Source organism: Macaca fascicularis, chromosome X, assembly GCF_037993035.2.
Source record: "Macaca fascicularis isolate 582-1 chromosome X, T2T-MFA8v1.1".
NCBI lineage: Eukaryota > Metazoa > Chordata > Mammalia > Primates > Cercopithecidae > Macaca > Macaca fascicularis.
Window position 1 is genome coordinate 36,471,838 of NC_088395.1, and position 22,754 is coordinate 36,494,591.

The 22,754-nt window shown below is 34.1% G+C and overlaps 1 protein-coding gene across 1 annotated transcript in view; it reads left to right on the forward strand.

Annotated features, from left to right (window-relative positions):
• CFAP47 (cilia and flagella associated protein 47) overlaps positions 1 to 22,754 on the forward strand; it is a 429,680-nt gene that overhangs the window by 335,527 nt on the left and 71,399 nt on the right. Inside the window, exon 57 of the mRNA XM_015443631.3 lies at positions 8,499 to 8,597. Coding sequence (XP_015299117.3) covers positions 8,499 to 8,597 — 99 coding nt within the window. The remainder of the gene's footprint in view (positions 1 to 8,498; positions 8,598 to 22,754) is intronic.

The window sequence follows — 22,754 nt, forward strand, 5'->3', positions numbered from 1 at the left end:
AATAAATGTTGACTGCAAGCTCAAGGAAATTAGTATTTTAAGATGGAAAAGACTTGAGCATATGTATAAGCAGAAGGGAGAAGCCAGGGTGGAGCAGGAGTTAAAGATATAAATGATGTAAGGTTTAACTGATAGGCTAAGGGTCTAGGAGGGTTGGAATCAGAGCAGAGGTAAAGAAAGAACTGAACAGGAGAGGATTTCTTCCTCGGGTGGGGGTAAAATAAAACAAATATGGATGTCAATAAATTGGTAGGTAGTGGAAGGGCTTTGGAATTAGGAGCAGTCATATATTTACATTTTTATCTGCTGAGGAAAAGAGATATAGTAGAGAATTTGAAGAGTGGAATGGTGGTTTGAAATAACTGTTAGAGAAAAAAGAACATGGAACTGACAAAATTAAATATAAAAGTTATTGTGTTTGGCTGGGATTTAAATCATAAATTTAGATATGCACCAAAAAATATGTCTTTGTGATATTTATACCAATTGTAGGGCACAGAATTTCTAGAATGTGAGCACACAAGACATATCAATGGATCTTTCCAGGGAATGGAATTATTCAGGATAGGTGCAGCCAAATTACTTTATAACTATGAGCATGTTAATAAAAACAAATTTGGATTAAGATTTTAACATTAAAAATAAATTTTAAAATAATGTAACTTTCTAATTTTCTAACGTTGCTATACATTTCTTTCTGCTATGTAACAATTAAACATAGTAAGCTTGACAATTAAAAATTGATCAGTCTTTTGCAGTTCAAAACAGTCTCTTTTAAGTAAACTCACTCTCTCGGGCAAATGTTCAGGCTTTGTTTCTCCCGCTTCTTCCTTAAACCTGAGGAGATGTAAGACAAAGGAAGATTCACAGACCTTTGATGTCTTATTTCTCTTTCTCTGTCTCCCTATCCTATGTGAAAAAGAACATCTTTCCCCTTTGTTGGTGATGGCATCTCCCTTTCTGCTATATTCTTATCCTTCTCCCTTTTGTGGGTTTTTTTAATGCATTATCTACGTATCTACTTGTGCTTATAGTCGTTGGTGGCTAAGCCTCACAATTTGATCTACAGAAAAACAGGGTCTACAGAAAAACATGACTGATGAGAAGAATTAAAATATTTAATATATATGCAAAATATACTCATTAAAAGTAGAGATTAATACTGTATTAGTTCATTTTTGCACTGCTATAAAGAAATACCAAGACTTGGTAATTTATAAAGGAAAGAGGTTTAATTGACTCACAGTTCTTCATGACTGGGGAGGCCTCAGGAAACTTACAATCATAATGGAAAAAAAAAAAAAAAACAGGCATATGTTAACATGGCGGCAGGGGAGAGAGATCAAGTGTGTAGGAGGAAATATCAAACACTTATAAAACCATCAGATCTCATACAAATTCACTCACTCTCATGAGAACAGCATGGGATAAACCACCCCATGATCCAGTCAGTTCCCATAAGATTCCTCCCTTAACACCTGGGGATTACAATTTAAGATGAAATTTGGGTGGTGGGGACACAAAGCTAAACCATATCAAATACCTTCTCATTTAAATATTTGTAAATGTCTTTAAATTATTTCATGATAGCAGTAGGCAATCTCATTTTGACTTTTAAAAGAAGATGTAAATTTTCTTACAGATTCTACAGAATTTTAAAAAATTTCTTAGGCAAGTTGATAACAAGACTCATCTCACCAAATGGTTCCTTGCTGGTGTGAGGAACCTCACAGCATTTCAGATCCTGCATCCTGCATTCCTCATTTCTCTCTCTCTCTCTCTCTCTCTCTCCCTCCCTCCTCATTAGCTGCAAATCCTGGAATGATTTCTTCCCCATATGGATAGCATGGCAACTTGTACATAGCTTGATTTAAATATTTGTCACACTCATTGTAGCTAATATTTGTTAATCCCACAATATTTGTGAGATCTTTGCAGGCATGATCTATTAGTAACTTGAGCAAATAAGACAGAGCAGGCTTTTGATGCTTGTCTGCTGAATGACTGGACCATAAATAAAATACCCAAATTTCTAAAACTTAGAGATAACACAGTAGAAACTAAGTACCAAAGATCTTTGGAATATCAAAAGGCATTATTTCTGGGAGAAGTATAAAAATAGAAATAGCCAAGATATTAGCAGGAGAAAAGACAGAGAATTGGGCAACCCGGAAGTTTGATAGTCAGTCTGAAATTCTGAAAACGCTGCCTTCTTAGAAAAAGTAGTGAATTTGAAGATCTTTATATATTTTATGTATTTCTAACTCCGTCTGTGTAGTGATAGAAGAAAAATTTAAGCCGAATTAAGTTTAACAGAGTTTAATTGAGCAAATACTGATTCATGAATCAGGCAGCCTCCTAAGCCAGAGTAGGCCCAGTAACCAGCATAGCCATGTGGTATAAGATTTATGGACAGAAAAAGGAACGTGACATACAGAAAACAGAAGGGAGGTACAAAAACAGCCGAATTGGTTACAGCTCTGAGTTTGCCTTATTTGAACATGGTTTGAACAGTTGGCAACCTCTGATTGGCCAAACCTCAGTGATTGGCACAAGAGTAGGCTTGTAGTCTGTTTACAGTTCCGTATAGCTTATAGTTCTCTATGTACAGAGAAACCTTTGGGTTGAACTTAAAATATGTAAAGAGGCAGTTTTAGGCTAAACTCTTTAATGCTATCTATCTATCTGCCTATCAATCTATCATCTTTCTATCTATGTATCATCTATCTACATATCTATCTGAGAGAGAGAGGCAAAAGAGAGAGGAGATATGTTAGGATATTGAAAAAGTCTTAAATACTATCATAAGGAATCCAACTTTTATCCTCTAGATAATGAGAGTTTTCAAAAGATTAGCTGTACTTTATAACCCGCATTTTGAATGCTGACTCTGGAATTATTTGTGGATGATGGATATGGATGGGTTGGGGGAGAACTGGAATTGAGAAGCAAAGCTCAGAAGATTTAAGCCAGTAACAGTGGAAAAGTCCATGACCACAGGTAGCAGAAAAGTTCACAATATATACCTAGAGTTTTCCCAAAAGTCTGAGAATCTGTTTCTTTGGCAAACATATTTAATGTTTCATGTTTCCAGACTACTTTTTCTTCAGACAACTATACTATGTTGCCTAAAACTATGTTTCTAGAGGCTTACCTATATTCCTGATATTTTTAACACTCAAGATGAGTGTTTTGTTATATCCATCTTAAAATAGTCTGATGCTAAGTATTATTGTGGTTGTGCTATTTGGAGAAGAAATTGAGCACCTTGGGCACACACTGGTCTGTGCATTACAACAAACTTACCATTATTTCCTAAGGAGAATTTTGGCACCATTCACAGGGAATTACTTAGTAGAGTGGCTTCCCATTCACTCAAGCATAAATACTTGTTATGCTCCACAATTTGCACATGAGGGTGTGAACCCGACCTTTAACTTAACTTTCAGTTAAGGCATATGGTGCCCTTGTAATTTAACAGGTGATGCACAGTTGTGATTGAATCTGGGGATACATGATAGTTACCAGTTATAAAGACTATACTGAGCACTTCATGTGTGTGATTCTTTATGTTATCTCAGGACAAGAAATATGCAACTAGTATTTATCTGGGCCATTGTCCAGCTACCAACACCCATAACTCTTTTGGGTATTTCCTCTGGCTGCCCTAGTGAGTTAATTTTTCCTCAACCTATGGATGACAGGAAGTGGTGGAAAAATATAACAGTTCCCATTCCCCTGAGCAGTATACCTTTGAGATGTGTGTTCTGCACTGGCTCTCAGAGTTCCCTAGCTGCCTTGAACCTCATGTATCCACAGTAGTAACTTCCTTTATAATACACCATTCATTGTAGTCCTAATCTTTGTCTCACTTTTGCACTTCCCTACTGACATTTCCTGAGGTGACGTCCCAAATAACAACTTCTGAGGAAACCCCAACTAAGACAGGAACCCTCTGAAATAGTCATTATATCTGTTTTTAAGGAGGATAAAATTGATTAATGGAGAGGCTTAACAACTTGTTCATGATCACAGAGCTATTAAGTGAAGGAAGTAAGATTAAAATCCCAACTCTGCAAAGCCAGGTTTCTGTATACCTTTGCACATGGCTTCTCAGTAAGCAGGCAGAACAATTTCTCACTAACTGTTCACCTAGTTATATATAAAACTGAAAAGCTCGAGTGGAGAGATAGTAAAGAATTACAGGAAAGACTTGCAATCTGTTTCTGTGAGTGGTCTGAAATCTATTTAACAGATTAAATAGAAGGAGCCAAAAGCCCAGTACTTGAAATCAACTACACCCTCTCCCAACCACATTAAGAATTGTGTTCAGTGAATTTCACTGTTTCGTGATGTCGTTTACCCATAACACCAGATTGCATAGAAATATTTTAAGGAGGTCATCATGATGTACTGGTGAAGATCAGTACATCAAAGCCTTTCTTATTACATTGCAATCTTTTTAAATGAAATCTTTTTAAGAATCAGCTGTTAGTATCAGGAAGAATGGTTGCCTCTTTTGAGCAATTGTCTGGTTTTTGTACTGTGGAACCTGATTATGTCACTACATTTTTCCTCAGTATATTGGTTTCTAAGAAAACATTTTGGCTTATTCCAAGTAAGTGACATGACCATACTGTGTCTCATCCTTGACTGCAGATGGTGTCCCTAATCTTGTTTCAACTTTCTAAAAAATTATTCTAATTCATCTTTTTTTGTATTTCATATTTTTGTGATATACCCAACTTAGGAATAGAACTCTTCACGCAAGGAGATGTGCAACCTGTAACAGGAACAGGGGGGAATTTTTTGTTTTGTTTTGAGACAGGGTCTCACTTGGTCACCTAGGCTAGAGTGCAGAGGCACAATCTCAGCTCACTGCAGCCTGCACCTCCCGGGCTCAGATGATTCTCCCACTCCACCCTTCCCAGTAGCTGGGACCACAGGCATGTGCCACCATGTCCAGCTAATTTTTTTTATATGTTTTGTAGGGACGATGTTTTGCCATGTTGCCTAGGCTGGTCTGGAACTCCTGACCTCAAGTGATCCGCCTTCCTTGGCCTCCCAAATTGCTGGGCTTATGAGCCACTGCACCCAGCCCACAGAGAGAATGTTCGAAAGAGCTTTCAGTTGAACATTACCCAAGGCAAGGTGTAGAGAAGATAATGTTTCAGACATCCGTACATATTTGAAGCCATGCCAGTTTCAAAAGGTTAATAAGATAGGGTGGCAAGAGAGGAGGGACCTAAACAACCTGAGGATAGTAAAGATGTCTCTAAAGTAAACCATTAATGAATCCCATGAGGAGCAGGATGCTGCAGAATAGCTTTCAAACAGTCTGGGTAGCTAGGATTTATTAAGATCCCTTTACGTTACCACACTTGAGCTTTATCAACATGACTGTACCCAAACTCCCCCCAAAATCCTGGAAGTCACTATTCCTGCCTTTCCAATGAGGAACCTCAGGCTGAAAAACTCCCCAAAGCCATACAGTGAGTAAGCGGTGGAACAGCATGTTGAGCTCATTGTGTCTGACTGCCCTCTTTAGGACCACTCAATTTTTTATCTGCTCAGAGATGGTAGTTTTAAAGCCGGTTACATGATCTAAAATATGGCACTTGCCCCTCTCTTCGACATCTCCCCTTGGATCTTAGGGGAACAGGCCTCCCTCCATTCCATCCAAAGTCCCTAAGAAATGCCCCTACTGCCATTCGTTTCACATTTTCTCAGCTGTCTCTCCTCTTTTTCACTCTGCCATCCAACACTGGCTTGGCCTGATATATACATGCTTTGGCTTCCTCTTGTGTATATATATGCTTTGTACACATACATATGTCCTGTGTGTACATACACCCTGTACATACATCCTGTCGTGTACATACATGCTTTGGCTTCCTGGACGCGTACCCTCGCTCAGTAACTGGTGTCCATGGACACAATTCTCACAGTATTTTCTCATCCGTAATTATGTCCCCTACCCAAGACCGCATCTCTCAAGTTTCGACCCTGCTCAGATGGGAATAAAGGCGGAGAAAGAAAGGGTAGCCATGAATGAAAGTAAGCAACTGAGATGAAACATTAGAAGTTAGGGGCTGATTTACACATATTACACATTTAAGGACACATCTTCATTCAATGTTCTAAACCTTTGTTAGCAGTCTTTTAATAGTCGATCATTGAGCATCTATTTCATTCTGGAAACTGTTGTATGTGCATTCCAAAACTATCCCCCATGTGGAGAAAACATATGTATATGTATCTGCAAACATACACCCACATAAATACATTCATTGTTTTTGATTTTGTATGGCACTCAGCATGGACTGTATACTTAAAAGTTGTGTAAATGAGTGAATCAGTAATTAATGAATACAAAACTGTTTTGATTACTTTTCCATTAAAATAGCTATCGTCTGGAAATTATTCACTTTCTATTCAATCCAAATTTAAATGCAATATTAGTGATCTGATTCAAATATTTAAATAAAAATGAATTCTGTTTTATATATCAGTAGTTTATTGGTGCAAAACAAAATAGCACTGAATAAAACTAGGCTTACTAATTAACATAATATATTAGTTTTACGGATATCAACTTTCATATGAGAATTAGTCAATGAAAACAAAGTACATTGATGCATTCTTTTTGGCTTTGGGTTAATTATGGCCATGATGTTCACCAGCAGTAAAGTAATAAAGTGCACAATGTCGCATAATTATAAGTTAATCACACTTACATGATGTGGAGAAGAAATAACAGTGCATTTCATTTCACATGGTAGAATTAGTTATGAAAATCCCTGGAGGTCCTCTGAGTCTTATCTAAAGTAGATCCAGAGTTGAACAAATATTTATGTAATATATGTAGTAATCATTGCAAATTGCCAGTCAGGATGAGCATGGTTTTATACTTAAGAAGAAAGATAAATTGGTGTAAGAAAAACTCCCGGAACCTAAAAATCCCTCCCAAATTCAGACATGCAACTTTTAAAACATTTGAATTAATAAATAGATAGTATTGAGAAATTTGAGACTTTTTGGCTGGGAAGTTGGGGTATCAAATATATTAAGTCTTTATAACTCAGTTTAATTGGATTATTTGTCTTAGTTTATTTTGCTCATGAGAAATAGTTAATGTTATTGTACTAATAGAAAGTAGATGTAGAATAATTACAACCATTTTTGGTGAGTAATCTGAGACTCTACTTGCTTACAATTATTTTATTTTTAGATGCTGATAAGTTACCTTAACATTTGAAACTTGTTTTATTTGATTCTTGATTAATAACACTCCAAATTCAGTAAACAATATTTGAGAGCTTATCAAAATTCATATTCCCAGGTCCACATTCATTTATTCTGATTCATAAGGGCTGGGGTGAGGCCCTGCCATCACAAGCTATTCCAGTGCAGGTTGTCAGAAGACTCCACTTTTAGAAACACTGATCTATATACAATGATCTCAAAACATGTTTCCCTTTTATCATATACCACTGTTAGTAAATATCTTTTGGCATTTCCTTCAACATACATATATTTTTACATTTGAAATGTAACCACTTAGCACCATCAACTCATATTTTTAATGTAAGTAGAGCTTATCTTTTAAATAGAGAATTAATAAACATATTTTTGTATTTATTGGTTTAAACTTATTGTTAACATTGGATAAATGTTGTCTATTTGTGCATATTTATATATAGGCCATCCTTCTGTGTCCATAGTGGATAGATTTCAGAACCTCCAAGGATATCACAATCTGTGAATCCCCATGTCCCTGACACAAAATGGCAGAATGTGTGCATGTAACCTACACATACACTCTCATATACTTTAAATCATCTCTAGATTACTTAGAATACCTAATGCAATGTAAATGCTATATAAATAGTTGTCATAGTGTATGATGTAGGGAATAAAGACCAGGAAAAACCATCCATTATTTTTTGAAGATTTTCAATCTGCCTTTGGTTGAATCCATGGATGTGGAACCCATGGATACAGAAGGCCAGCTGTATTCATCAGTACAATCTATTTTTAAATAGCAGGCTCAAATAGACTCTTAATATCTGCTTGTTGAGTAGTTCACTCTTAGTATCTGCTTGTTGAGTAGTTCAAATTAAAATTCGAAGATTTTTAAAATATAGAGATGTGGTCTTGCTATGTTGCCCAGACTGGCCTTGAACTCTTGGCCTCAAGCAATCTTCCTGCCTCAGACTACCCAGTAGCTGGAATTATAGGCACATGCCACTGTGTCCACCTGAAAGTTCCAAGAATTTATGAGTTTATTTTTTTAAACATCATAGATAAAGCCATTTATATTATTAAATATGTTCTTCAAAAATACAATTTAAATCTCATTTTAAAATATACTTTGAAAGATATTCATCTTATAAGTTTCCTATTAGAGGATAATTTTTATTCTATTTCTATCTCCAATGCTGTTTTTCTTCTTGAATATGACATTGAAGTGTAATATCTCTTTATTTTTTAATTAGGTGTGGAACATCCCAGGAATCTTGTCATTGATCATTGCTGGGATAGCTTCATCTATGAGAGTCCTGCCTTCAGATTTAGTTCTGTGAGTGAAATACAAGGTACAGGATTTCTACCTTACATTCTATCATTCTGTTTGTTGTTGCATTTCAGAGATAATGAAATATATGTCTATTGCCTGAGTAAATATTTAACACAAATTAAAAATATAGTTTTAAAATTTTGGAACAAATTTTAGTAAGTTGACAGAAAAACATGGATGGATGGCAAAACCTTTATATATATATATATATACACACACACACACACACACACACACACACACGTATTCATTACATTTGTATTATTTTTAATTCCTCAGAACATAAGTAAGATTTGCCAAGTATTTTAACTTTGAAATTTTCCATGGTTGAATAGCATACCACTTAACACATGGTTATATGAGTCAAGAAAGATTTCAGAAAATTATAAATAGTGTGTTAAAACTACTGATACTAATAAAAAGTAGTATACTGATACTAATAAAAAGTAGTATCAGTAGTTTTAATACTAATAAAAAGTATCAGTAGTTTTAACTACTGTTTCACTGTGAATTTATTGCAGGGTATACATTTTTGTTGTTTTGTTTTGTTTTGTTTTGTTTTGTTTTTGAGACTATTTTTGTTGTTGTTTTGTTTTGTTTTGTTTTGAGATGGAGACTCACTCTGTTGCCCAGGCTGGAGTGCAGTGGCGCAATCTCGGCTCACTGCAACCTCTGCCTCCCGGGTTCGAGCAATTCACCTGCCTCAGCCTCCCAAGTAGCTGGGACTACAGGCACACACCATCCCGCGTGACTAATTTTTGTATTTTTAGTAGAGATTGGGTTTCACCATACTGGTCAAGCTAGTCTCGAACTCCTGACCTCAGGTGATCCACCTGTCTTGGCCTCCCAAAGTGCTGGGATTACAGGCATGGGCCACCGCGCCCAGGCTATATCTATTTCTTCTATATATTAACCACCCCACCTGTGTGTTGATGAATAGGAAAAATTCTAAGAACTAACGAAGTTTCTTAAAAATCTAAAGCTAAAAAAGTATGAATTTGCTTAACAATGATAATGTTTTAAAAATACAAAACATAATTGTTTTGGTAAATATAATATATGAATTATCTTAACATAATTAATACAAAAATACTAACTGAAATAAATAACCACTACTAACATTTCAATAAGAATGGGTTAATTTCTCTTACATTTTCTGTAGCCATTTATAAAAACATCCTAAATGTCATTAATTCAATTCATTTTCTACAACTTCAAGGGACAGGTGGGTGTTATTATTATTCTCACTGAATTATGGAGAGTGCAATTCAGAAAAATTAACTTACAAAGAATCAAAATCATTGCTTAATGGCATACCTGAATCTTTTTGTATTTCAAAATTTTTGCTATTTCTTTGCAATGCATTAAAAGGAATATGAACAACAGTTCACAAAAGCGAAAGTACAAATGGCCAAAAAATGGTTTAACATATGTTCAATGTCACTAATAATCAGATAGTGATTTTTTAAAATGACCATCTAGATTTGTTTCCCTTTTTTTAAGTTTGTTTTTGTCTTTTAATGGAACTACAATCGCTAATGTTTCTATAGTGAAGCTGGAATAATCAAACAGTACTTGTGGGAATACGAATTACTACATAGTTTTTGGAAAGCACTCTTTGTAACGTATTAAAAGAAACTTTGCAACTGTAATTCTTTTGACCTAGTAATGCCAGTTCTGTTGGTTGGAATGTAAAGTAGTACAACTACTGTGAAGATCAGTTTGGAGGTTCCCCAGAAAACTAAAACTAGAACTACCATATGATCCAGCAATCCCACTGCTGGGTATATACCCTAAAGAAAGGAAATCAGTATATTGAAGGGATATCTGTACTTCCATGTTTATTGCAGCACTATTCACAATAGCCCAGATTTGGAAGTAACCTAAGTGTCCATGAACAGATGAATGGATAAAGAAAATGTGGTACATATACACAATGTAGTACTATTCAGCCATAAAAGAGAGGGAGAGAGAGTGCCATTTGCAACAACATGGATAAAACTGGAGGTCATTATGTTAAGTGAAAGACAGACTTCTCATGTTCTCACTTATTTGTGGGATCTAAAAATAAAACAATCGAACTCATGGAGATAGAGAGTAGAATGATGGTTACCAGAGACTGGGAAGAGTAATGGATGGGGGTGGGGCCATGAGGAGAAGAGGGGAGGGTTAATGGGTACCAAAAAATAGAAAGAATGAATAAGTTCTAGTATTTCCTAACACAACAAAGTGACTATAGTAAAAAATAATTTAATTGTACATTTAAAAATAACTGAAAGGGTATAATTGGACTATTTGTAACACAAAGCATAAATGCTTAAAGTGATGGATATCCCACTTACCCTGATGTGATTATCACACATTCTTTGCCTGTATCAAAATATGCCATATACCCCATGGATATATATACCTACCAGATACCAGCAAAAATTAAAAATTAAAACAAAGATATATTCAAAGTATGGTTAATGTATGAATAAATACACTTGATATTGCATTTTTTATAATAGCAAAAAATTGAAAACTGCCTTCATGTCAAATAATATTGTTATATTTGTGGCAACTATTTATACGTCTGCTGATACTTAATTTTACTGATTCATTAAATACTTGAGCCATTTTCTGTTTTTAACATTTCTTCCATTGATTCCACACTTTCAATGTCGTTCCACATTGTGAAATCAATTGAAAATTCACCTACATTTTCTTTTTCTTCTCCTTTGCTTTTAATGAGGAAATGGTTACAGGTAGGTAGGCAATTTTTCTCTTTCAGTTCATCTATATTGTGCTTTTTTGCTATGTAATGAAAACCTAATTTGAATGCCCCTCAATTGGCCACTTTTCCATTTTTTTCTTGAATAATAATAATTATTTTGTTGCTATTTATGTTTGCAATGTGACTTATCTGATATTCAGGTCATATATATACTTTTCCATGCATCTGTATTTCAGATCTAATGCCAGTGCCATACAGTTTAAACCCCATGGTTTTGTTTTCCTATTTTCTTTCTTTCTTTCTAGTGTCTTTTAAATGGTTTATTTTCTCTTACCTACTTATTCTTCTAGTAAAAATTATAATACATTTTTATCAAACCCCTCCCAAATCCCAATAATTACTTAATGGCAATTACATTTGGGGACAACTACATCTTTATAGTATTTAAACTTCTTTTTCAGGGACATTCATTTCCTCACTATTTTGAAACACAGTATTTATGACTGTCAATAAAATCTATATTTACAAAACAAAAATATAAACCTTCTAATAACTACTTTTATTTTAAATACCACATTTAGTAGTTGTATATAATGCAATTTTTATGCAACATAGAGACCAACATTTGTGTTCCAATTTTAAGAATTTTAGCCTGAAAAATAGAAATTAAATGTAGTTTATTATAATTTCCATTTTTCTTATTGTCATAAAATATTTTTTTCAAATTTAAATCAGTTTCTTGGTGAATTTCTTATTGTTTTCTCTAGTTTCTGCCATGACTTGCTTTCTAAGATAAACAATGCACACCGGCCTATGTAGTGTATTTGACAGTTCATAATGTGCTCCCTGCTGCTCTATATAATAAGATCTCCAAAGGGGTTTGTTTATTTTATAGAAACTTTTTGCTTACTCTGATATTTGTACATGCTATAATACTAGATGTAGGAGTTTTTCCTACTTATTTGAGGAACATAAAACATTAAGAGTACAACAGAAATGGAAGCTTGGCTTCTTATATCACTATTGGCATAAGACATTGGGCACTATCAGTATTACAAAAATTACCTCTAGGGATACTATCATGTAACAGACAAAGCGTTTATACCCTTAAAACTAAGTATTCCTACATTAACATAGAACATTTTTTTTGGTGAATATTTGAGAACTGAAAAGATTACCTTATCCTTGACCAGTGTTTACATAAGTATGTTGTAAAAACAAAAACACAAAGAAACAGAAACAACTAAGTTATATACACCTACTATGTAGCTACAAAAATATAATTAAAAACAAATAAAAACCCTAAGTTCTATGAGAAATACTTGGCTAAACAAAGTTTCTTTATGGCAGGGTTTCCTAGGCCTTCTCTCTCTCTCTCTCTCTCTCTCTCTCTCTCTCTCTCTCTCTCTCTCTCTCTAATGCTGTGTGTATTTTTAGATAGAGAAAGTGATATGTATTTCAAACATGTATTTGGCCAAGAGATATACTTTTATAAATGTTATTTTCTCATGAACTGGTTCAGCAGGGAAGTTCTAAACTTGCACCTTCTAATTTGCCATATGATGTGACAATGCATTCTATTCAGTTCTGTTCAATATTAGGCAGTAAGGGAGAACGAGTGACAGCTGTTACGACTAACAAAGTGTGACTACTACTGCTCCATTTCATAATAGCAGCCACTCTATTCATCATCCCAGTCAATCTGACTTTACAAAAATTTTAGTCTCTATATTACAAAAGGACATGGATAAAAATAATTTCTGTAAATATTTCTCATATTACCTTCTTTCAGAAATTTTATAATTCCTTGTGCTTATACAGTTGTTTAGTAAAATTAGATCTAGATGTAGTTATATGTTGACCTAGATTGGAGCTCTAGCCATTGACACTATATTTTTCCCATTGGGAAAAGGGTTCACAGCCCTTTTATTCCTTTAAGCAAATATGTTTCTAGAAACTATTTCCTTGCAATGAGTTTTATAATATACTATAGATAGCGAAGTACTTCATTTTGTTTTTAGAAAGTTCACTGTTCCTTTCGTTATCATTCAAAACTGGTGACAAGAACTAGACAGGAAGAAGAAAAGGGTATTTCTGTCAGTGAAGAATCTTAACTTGCCAGGTTTTCACTTTGAAATGTTATCTTGTCTACAGATTTAATTAGGTCAAATAACCAAGAACGAGACAAGAGTGTAGGTGAATTGTGATTTCAAAGGACATCCTTCTACAAAGCTAATAAAGTTATAGGACTTGCAGTATTCTTTTTTCTCTTTTAATAGGAAGGAATCAAATGTTACTGAAACAAGATTAAACTTGTGGAAATACATTAGCTGTAACATCGTACTGGGTCCTCTGACTAACATTTTAAAAAAGTTGGAGGTTTAGCATGATTATATCTCTAGTGTTACATACTGTAGCACTAGAGAATAAAGTGCTACTTTACAAATCTACACATAGATGTAAAATTAGATCTAGAACCTTAGGAAAGTAGCCAAGGTATGGGGATTGAACATTATGGTCAAATAATCTGTGTTCTTTTGACTGTAACATGGATATGCTGTATTAGCTTGGACTAGTTTCTATCCTGTATGAACCCTATTTTGGACATTATAAAAATATCAGTTTTACCTAATAAGACTTTTTGATAAACATACACAACTGTGTACGTGAAGACATTTCTAAACACTAAAACTATGTACAAATATATGTTATTGGGATTATTTGTATAGATGAAAATAGGTTAACTTTAAAATGGACTCCTACTTTTCCTCAATTTTATATGAAACAAGATCTCTCACCTGCTGTTACATGCCAGGAAATACATTACTGGAAAAGAAAGAAAGAGTCATTTTTCTTATGAAATCCATTTTTTTCTAGATAAAACAATTCCTAAACAAATGGTTTTAATTTTATAAACTAAAATTACTAATTGATTAAATAATTTTGGTATCTTGGTGAATACCAGTTTTCTAAAAAATAACTTCTTATGGAACAATTGATATCTATATCTACAGTTACATCTGTATCTAGATTTAAATAGATATAAAAAAATTATCCAGCCTTATTCCTTTTGACATTCCTAACCGTTCATATATTTTACTCTTCTTCAACATTTCTGTTAGAAAAGACTCTCCATATTTCAGTTATTCATATATTACCTTCACAATTTTTGGCATATCTTTTTATCACCTATATAATAATTTACTTAAAGGCATTCTAATGGAAAATGGTGTCATTTACCATGAACAATAGCAATATACAATGTGCCAGGAACTATTTTAAGCACTTTACAAATATTAATTGATTTAGTCCTTACAATGCTATAAGATAAATTCCATTAATATTCCTGTGTTAGAGATGAATATGCTGAGATATATAGGAGTTATGCCCAGGAACTCACAGACAGTACATGCTGGAACTCAGGTTTGAATTTGGGGCTTGGACTCTCACCCTCTACACAGTACTTCTATAAAACACCAATAAATAACTTAAAAAATGTAAACATATAGATCCAAGTATCACTTGAAAGTATCTTAAACATCACTGTTACAGAATAGTTTTCCTGGGAAGAAGACTCTGAAAAGGAAGGTAGTGGGTAGGAAGTGTATTAGGGAGTGCTCTGAGGATCAACACCACTGAGGGAAGAGGATGAAGCAGGATTGAGTAGGGGGAGAAGGTGGGGACAAAGGTGTCAACTCACACAGTGGCTAGCACTGAAGCTAGGATAGCTCCTCAGAGTTACCCCAATTTGGGATGAAGATACCAGGATTTTGCACATCCCTCCCTCGCCTTCCACATCAATTATTCATTGAATGCAGTCTGCCCTTAGGAAAGGAGTTTTACCTTGGTCAGGTGACTCGCTTCAGCTGAAATTTAGGTACTATATACTGGCTATAATCTCTACAATCTGGGGCATAAAAAGTCATGAAGATATATTTGTCTTTTACCTAGAAGCTTTGTTGTTTACTTTTCATGATACCTATCTCGATAATTTCAAGTATGGTAAGATATAGGACTCGAAGTTCCATTTAGTCATTATGTATACCAAATTTTCCTAGCAGCATTTATGGGTAAAGTCATACTTTCTTTCATTGGTTTTTTGTACTATTTTTCTCCAAAATCAAGTGACAGTATATAAATGGGCCTGTTTCTAGATTTTATTTAGTTCAAATATTCTTTTCATCTGTCCTTACACTAATACCATACTGTCCACTACTATAGCTGTATAGTAAGTCTTGATATTTCGTAACATCAATACTTCAAACTTTTTCTCTTGTTCAGGATTTTTATAGTTATTCTAGATCCTTTGCATTTACATAAGAATTTTGGAATCAGCTAGCCAATTTCCAAACACACACACACACACACACACACAAATGTGCTAGGATTTTGATTTGAATTGTGCTATAAAGACACCCAAAAATGTAGAAGCGACTTTGAAACTGGGTAATAGGTAGAGGTTTGAACAGTTTTGAGGGCTTAGAAGACAGGAAGATGTGGGAAAGTTTGGAACTTCCCAGAAACTTGTTGAATGGCTTTGACCAAAATGCTGATAGTGATATGGACAATGCAGTCCAGGCTGAGGTGGTCTCAGATGGAGATGAGGAACTTGTTGGGAACTGGAATAAAGGTGATTCTTGTTATGCTTTAGCAAAGAGACTGGTGACATTTTGCCCCTGCCCTAGAGATCTGTGGAACTTTGAACTTAAGAGAGATGATTTAGCATACCTGGCAGAAGAAATCTCTAAGCAGCAAAGTGTTCAAGATGTGACCTAGGTGCTCTTAAGAGTGTTCAGTTTTAGGAATTCACAAAGAGATGGTTTGGAATTGGAACTTATATTTAAAAGGGAAACAGAGCATAAAACTTGGGAAAATTTTCAGCCTGACAATGCAACTGGGGGAAGGACACCCTCTTCCATAAATGATGTTGGGATAACTGGCTAGCCATGTACAAAAGTATGAAACTGGACCCCTCCCTTTTACCATATACAAAAATTAACTCAGGATATATTAAAGATGTATATGTAAGACCTCAAACAATAAAAATCCTACAAGAAAATCTAGAGAATATCTTTCTCTACATTGGCCTTGGTAAAGAATTTTCAGCTAAATCACCAAAATCCATTGCAACAAAGCAAAAATTGACAAATGGGACCTAATTAAACTAAAGTTTTCTGCACAGAGACAAACAGACCAACAAACATACAAAAACCTGTAAACACAGTAAACACATTGGGAGAAAATATTGACAAACTTTACATCTGACAAAGGTCAGTATCCAGAATCTATCAGGAACTTCAACAAATCAACAAGTCAAAAACAAACAATCTCATTAAAAATGGACAAAGGACATGAAAAAACACTTTTCACAAGAAGATGTAAAAGCAGCCAACAAACATGAAAAAATGCTCAACATCACTAATCATTAGAGGAATGCAAATCAAAACCACAAGGCAGTACCATCTCATGCTAGTCAGAATGGCTATTATTAAAAAATCAAATAATACCTGATGCTGGCATGGTTGTGGAGAAAACCAAACTTCTACACTGTTGGTGGGAATGCAAATTAGTTCAGCTTCTGTGGAAAGCCATTTGGAGATTTCTCAAAGAACTTAAAACAGAGCTTCCATTTGACCCAGCAATTCCATTACTGGGTATATACTCAAAAGAAAATAAATCATTCTACCATAAAAGACTCAAGCATGCATATGTTCATCATAACATTATTCACAATAGCAAAGATATGGAATCAATCTAGGTGCCCATCAACCGTGGACTGAATAAAGAAAATGTGGTGCATATATATCATACAGCATTAAAAAACAATGACATCCTTTCCTCTGCAGCAACGTGGATGCAGCTGAAGGCAATAATCCTAAGTAAGTTAATGCAGGAACAGAAAACGAAATACCATATGCTGTCACCTGCAAGTGGGAGAGAAACATTGAGTATACATGGACATAATTATGGGAAACAATAAACACTGTGAGGGTGAGAGGGAAGGGGGATTGAGTTGAAAAACGACTTATTACGTCCCATGCTCACTACCTGCATGACGGGATTCATACCCCAAACCTCAGCATCATGCAATATACCCATGTAACAAACCCACACATGTTCCCTCTGTAGAGAATATAAAAGGTGAAATTACTTTTTAAAAGACTTCTTATGTTGAATATACAAAAATCAATCCCATTTCATTATATTAGTAATAGATAATTGAAATTTGACATTAAAAATGTCATTTACAAATACAACAAAAATTCTGCAGTTGTTAAATAAAAATTTAACAAAACACATGCAAGATCTATATACTAAATACTACAAAACCCTGATGAACAAAATCCAGTAAGCCCAAATAAATAGGAAGTGTATTATGTTTATTGATTGGAAGACCTAATATTGTTAAAATGGCAATGTTCTTTAACTTGATATATAGATCAAATGAATTTCCAATCTATGTCCCAATATGCTTTTTTGTAGATATTGACAAGCTTGTTCTAAAATGCATATGAAAAGAGAAAAGAACAGTAATGTCCAAAAAATTTTTGTAAAAGAAGAGCAAAATTGGAAGATGTACACTAACAGAGTTAAGGATAAACTTAAAACCTACCTAAATTTGTATTGGCTAAAGATAGACATATGAATCAAATGAGCACAAGGGAAAGCCCAGTTTTAGACACACAAATATAATCAACTGAGGTTTTGTGTTCTCAAGAAATACAAAGTATATAATTCATACAAGCAAGATCCACTTATGGATGATCAAATTAGATGGTGAAAGCTCAAAGACAAAGAGAATATTTGCATCTGCTCAGTGTATTTCTGTGAAATATTTATTAAATACAAACAGAAAATACTAGTATTACAGTGATGAAACCTGCAGGATACCACCTCAATCCTATGATAAAGATTATCATCACTGGTAATAAAATATATCAACATCATATATCCCATGATAAAGAGACACTGAAAAGGGGAAATAGTCTCTCTGATATTATTCCCCAAAATATATATTCTCAATCTTATCATAAAATAATCAGGCAAACTCAAATTGAGGTACATTCTATAAAATAATTGACTGTACTCTTCAAAGGTGACAAAGTCGTGAAAGACAAAGAAAGGCTAAGGATTTGTCACAGATTGAAGGAGACTAAGAGATAATGGCAGCATCTAAATGCAATGTGAAATCTTGGATTGTATTCTGTGAAATGAAAGAACAGCAGTGGAATAATTGACAAATTTGAATATAATATATAATTTAATTATCTTGTTCCAATGTTAATTTCCTCATTCTGATAAGTGTACATTTTCAATAATAAGTTATAAAAAATTTGTCAGTTGAAAAATATCATTTCTGGCATTATTCCAGATGTCATTTGTTTTTGTGTTTTGTTATTAAAAATCTATTGCATAGCATGTAATTTCTATAAGATCATGGGAGTGTTTTTTAATTTAAGGTAAATTTGGGTAAGTAATTTGATGAGTTTTGGTTGCTACTTTACAAAAAGCAGAACAAGGAGGATATTAAAACTAGACAGTTAGCTTATGTTAATTCCTAGAAAAATCATTGATATATCATTAGAATAATGTAAAATGCTTAAAATAAAAGCAAACATGACAAGTAGCAATAGCACAGATAATTAAGAGCTAGTTCTGACGTGATAATCTAGTTTTATTTTGCTAAATTCTTAGATCTTTGAAAATGTGTAATATATTCTTTATTTTCAACAAAGCATTGGATAAATCTATCATATCTTTTTTGTACAAGTATGTGTATTTTAGTACACTGAACATTTATATCCCAAACTTCTGATAAATGACCTTTACAGATTTTCAATAATTATAGTCACTTGCTTCCTTGTGCTTTCAATTTTATTGTATATCTTCCAGCTTCTATTAATATTCACTAGGCAAAACCAGAACCGTGATGAATTAGTCAGTGATTGTTGCATTAATACTGAGTAGCAACTAACCCTGTAATCTCAGTGTCTTACAACCGAAACATTTATTTATTTTTTTGTTCATGGATCTGCTTATCAGCTGGGCATTTTAGATTTTTGCATCAGATTAAGGACTGCTCTATATACACATTCTGAGACATGGCTAGAACATGTTCTTCTCATTGTGGTTAGAAGATGCACAAGAGGGCAAGTGGAAATCCAATATACCTCTTAAGTTCTCAACTTGTATATTATCACCTAAATCCACATTCCGTTGGCCAAATTAAGTCACATGGTTATACTCATTATCAGTGGAGATGGGAAATATACTCTGCCTACCTTAACATGGGATGCATCAATGTCAAATCAAAATCAAAGCAAGGGCCCTGATTACCTAATAATAAAGAGGAGTGAAATATCTGGAACAGTGACCCAGTCTACTACATCAGGCATAAGCCAACTCTCTGCCCTTTCTACACTTGCACACAAATAGCTGAACATGGCTGGAGGACAAAGAAAGCAAAAAAGAAAGCTCTGACTTTACTTCCATTACTAAGACTAAATTGTCTGTGCCACCATCTAAAGCCAACCCCTCTACTTGAACCCTAGATTCTACCTATTCTAGTTTTTCAATGATCATACCCCTCAATTATCCCTCATGTCACCTATATCTACCTATATCAATGTTTCCCTCTTTTAGATTATTCCTACAGTATATACCAGCATGTTACAATATCTATATATATAAATAAACACTTTTATCCCATCGTCCAAACAGTTACTTCTCTTACGAATCAAAATTCCTAGAAAGAGTTGTCTGTATTCACGGTCTGTACTTCTTTGCCACCAATTTTCTGACTTACTTCATTGAAGACTTAATCCAGTCAACTTTACTGAAACTGCTTTTGTTAAAAATATCAGGGCTTCCATGCTGCAAAATTTAAAGGTTAATTTCTTTATCTTACATTCTCTCTCAATAGCATTGAATATAATTGACTTTTCTCTCCTTCTTGAAATGTTATATTCACTTGACTTTTTTTTTTTCTAATCTGTCATTGTTCACTCTTCCTAAGTCTTCTTTTCTGCTCTTACCTGCTATCATAACTCTAAATTTTGGCTGGATTGTGGACTCACTCCTGCCTCTTCTTTAATTATATTATCTTCCTGGTCATTTATTGCGGTCTTATGGATACCATCTATACATAGTGGCTTCCTTATTCATATTTTCAACTACAAACTCTCTCCTGAGTTATAACTGCACATTTTCTTCTTCACATGGTTTTCCAGTACAATTCTCAAACTAAATATTATTCTTGATATATTTACCCCTTCATCCTCTTCCTAATTTACTCCCCAAAGATTTTTCCGTATCAGTTAATGGCACCATTATTTATCTAGTTTTATCTTGCCAAAAACTTAGGAGTTGTACTTACTTTATTTTTGTCTCACTGCAAATTTCCAGCACATCAGTAAATACTGATAGTAAAGCCATCAAGATGTATCACATTTCTGACGACTTCTTCCTACCTCCACCACTTAGACCCTCGTCTACACCACCTGAGCTGCTACAACAGCTTCCTTTATTTTAGTCTTGCACCATGCAGTCTATTCACACAGAACCCAGAGTGATATTTTGTAACAAAAAATAAATTGGGTCATATCAACATGTTGTTTAAAACCTCCTTGTAATGTGATTTTGTAGGCTTAGAATTTTTGTTTTAATTCTCAGACTCTGATAAGCTAAAATGTGTTCTAAGCCATGCATTAGGAGCTGTGTGGTACACTTTAAATATGAAAAGTTCTGTTTTATGATAAACACATATTAAGTTGCTTATTATATTTACTTTTTATTGGAAAAATATATCAAATTCTAATTCCAGGTAGATATTATATTCAACCAGTAAGTTTAATTAAAATATTTGATTATTTCAAATCTTTATTTAATTTAAAGTAAAATTTCTGGAAATAACAAAATATATTGGATAAGAAGAGTTTAAAATGAAAATCAATCCATCAAATGCAGTCGGAACTCTATCTGATATGTCAAAAATTTAATTACAACTGAATTAAAATTATCTTTTTTTCTTTTAGCTAACATTCCTATGTATATTTAAGTCTAAATGTAATATTAAATGAATAGAAGTTGTCATGTCTCCATAAGTAGGAAATAAGTACACAAATGAAACTCTCTACTGTCATCAGCTTTGTGGGCAAGTCAAAATTAATTCTTACAGAAAGGATTAGATTTATGTTTTTTCAGTTATCTCATAAAAGGAAAATGATGAATGCATTGTATGAAAACATTCATTTTAGAGTTTTCCTATTTTGACTGGGCACAACCACACATTACTTTTTGTCACTGTTAATTCTTCCTGACTTCTGGTAGCTATAATGGGTATCCTTTCTGAAGCACTGGGCATATGCTGGAATCCCTGCCCCTGTCAAGGAGAGGAAGAAGCCATCGTTGACTATTGTTCATTTTATTATTGCATATAAATGGTGCTGTGATATTTGTCACAAGTTTTATCAGGAAGAAAACTAGTAGGAGTAAAATGGCAAATGATGAGACAATTATTTTGCAATTGAGTACTCAATTCCTGGGTACATTAGCAAACTCTCCACATATGACATTAGTGTGTTATTAGTGAGGGCTAAATTTTGGGACTGCTAAGCCCATATACAGCAAAGTATATACATAGGTTTAGGTAATTAGAGTGTGTTGAATAATTAGTGGATTATTTTCAGGCCATCGGCAAATCTTTATATGTAATGTTTATTTTCAAAGCTATCAATTCTGTCCCATCTCCAATGTCACATCTCCAAAAGGTAGCTGGGGGTGTGAGATTTTTCTACCACTATCTATCTTACTTCCATGTGGAAGCATCTTATTATACATTTATCTCTCTTTATTCTGTTACCATGTGAATACCAGTTCTTTTGGGTCATCCTTCATCCTTTGCATTCATATCTATCCCAAAGTACAGCATACATCTACATTTTTTTTTACCATAGTTCTCACTCCTTTCCTAATCCTAAAACTTCACCATACCATTGATTCAAACTCATATTCTATCATCAGAAAAATACTGCCTATTCTCTACATCAACTTATCTGAACTTTCTCTGTACTTTCTTGGAAGCTGACTCTTCCCTGAGTAGATACTTCTTCCCCTACAGCCTTTCTAAGCTGTGGCTTTTTCCCACACACTCACAATCCTGGGTATGGAGGTAAGGTAGGTGTCCTCCTTCTTCTACATTTCTGTTTCTAGACCATTCTCCCTCTCTCCTAAAAATCTCTACTTTTGATTTTTCAACCATCAAAGAAAATGTCTGTAGCTCCAACACTATATTTCTTAAAATTCTGTTTGACTTCAATATCCACATAGTTGATCTCTTCTATAACTGTTGTGCCTTACCTCAGTTACCCGCTCTTTACCCAACTTGGCCATGCCTATGTTCAGACTCTGTACTCTCATTCCCAACAACTTCAATCCCTCCATAGTCTCCATTTCAAGTGT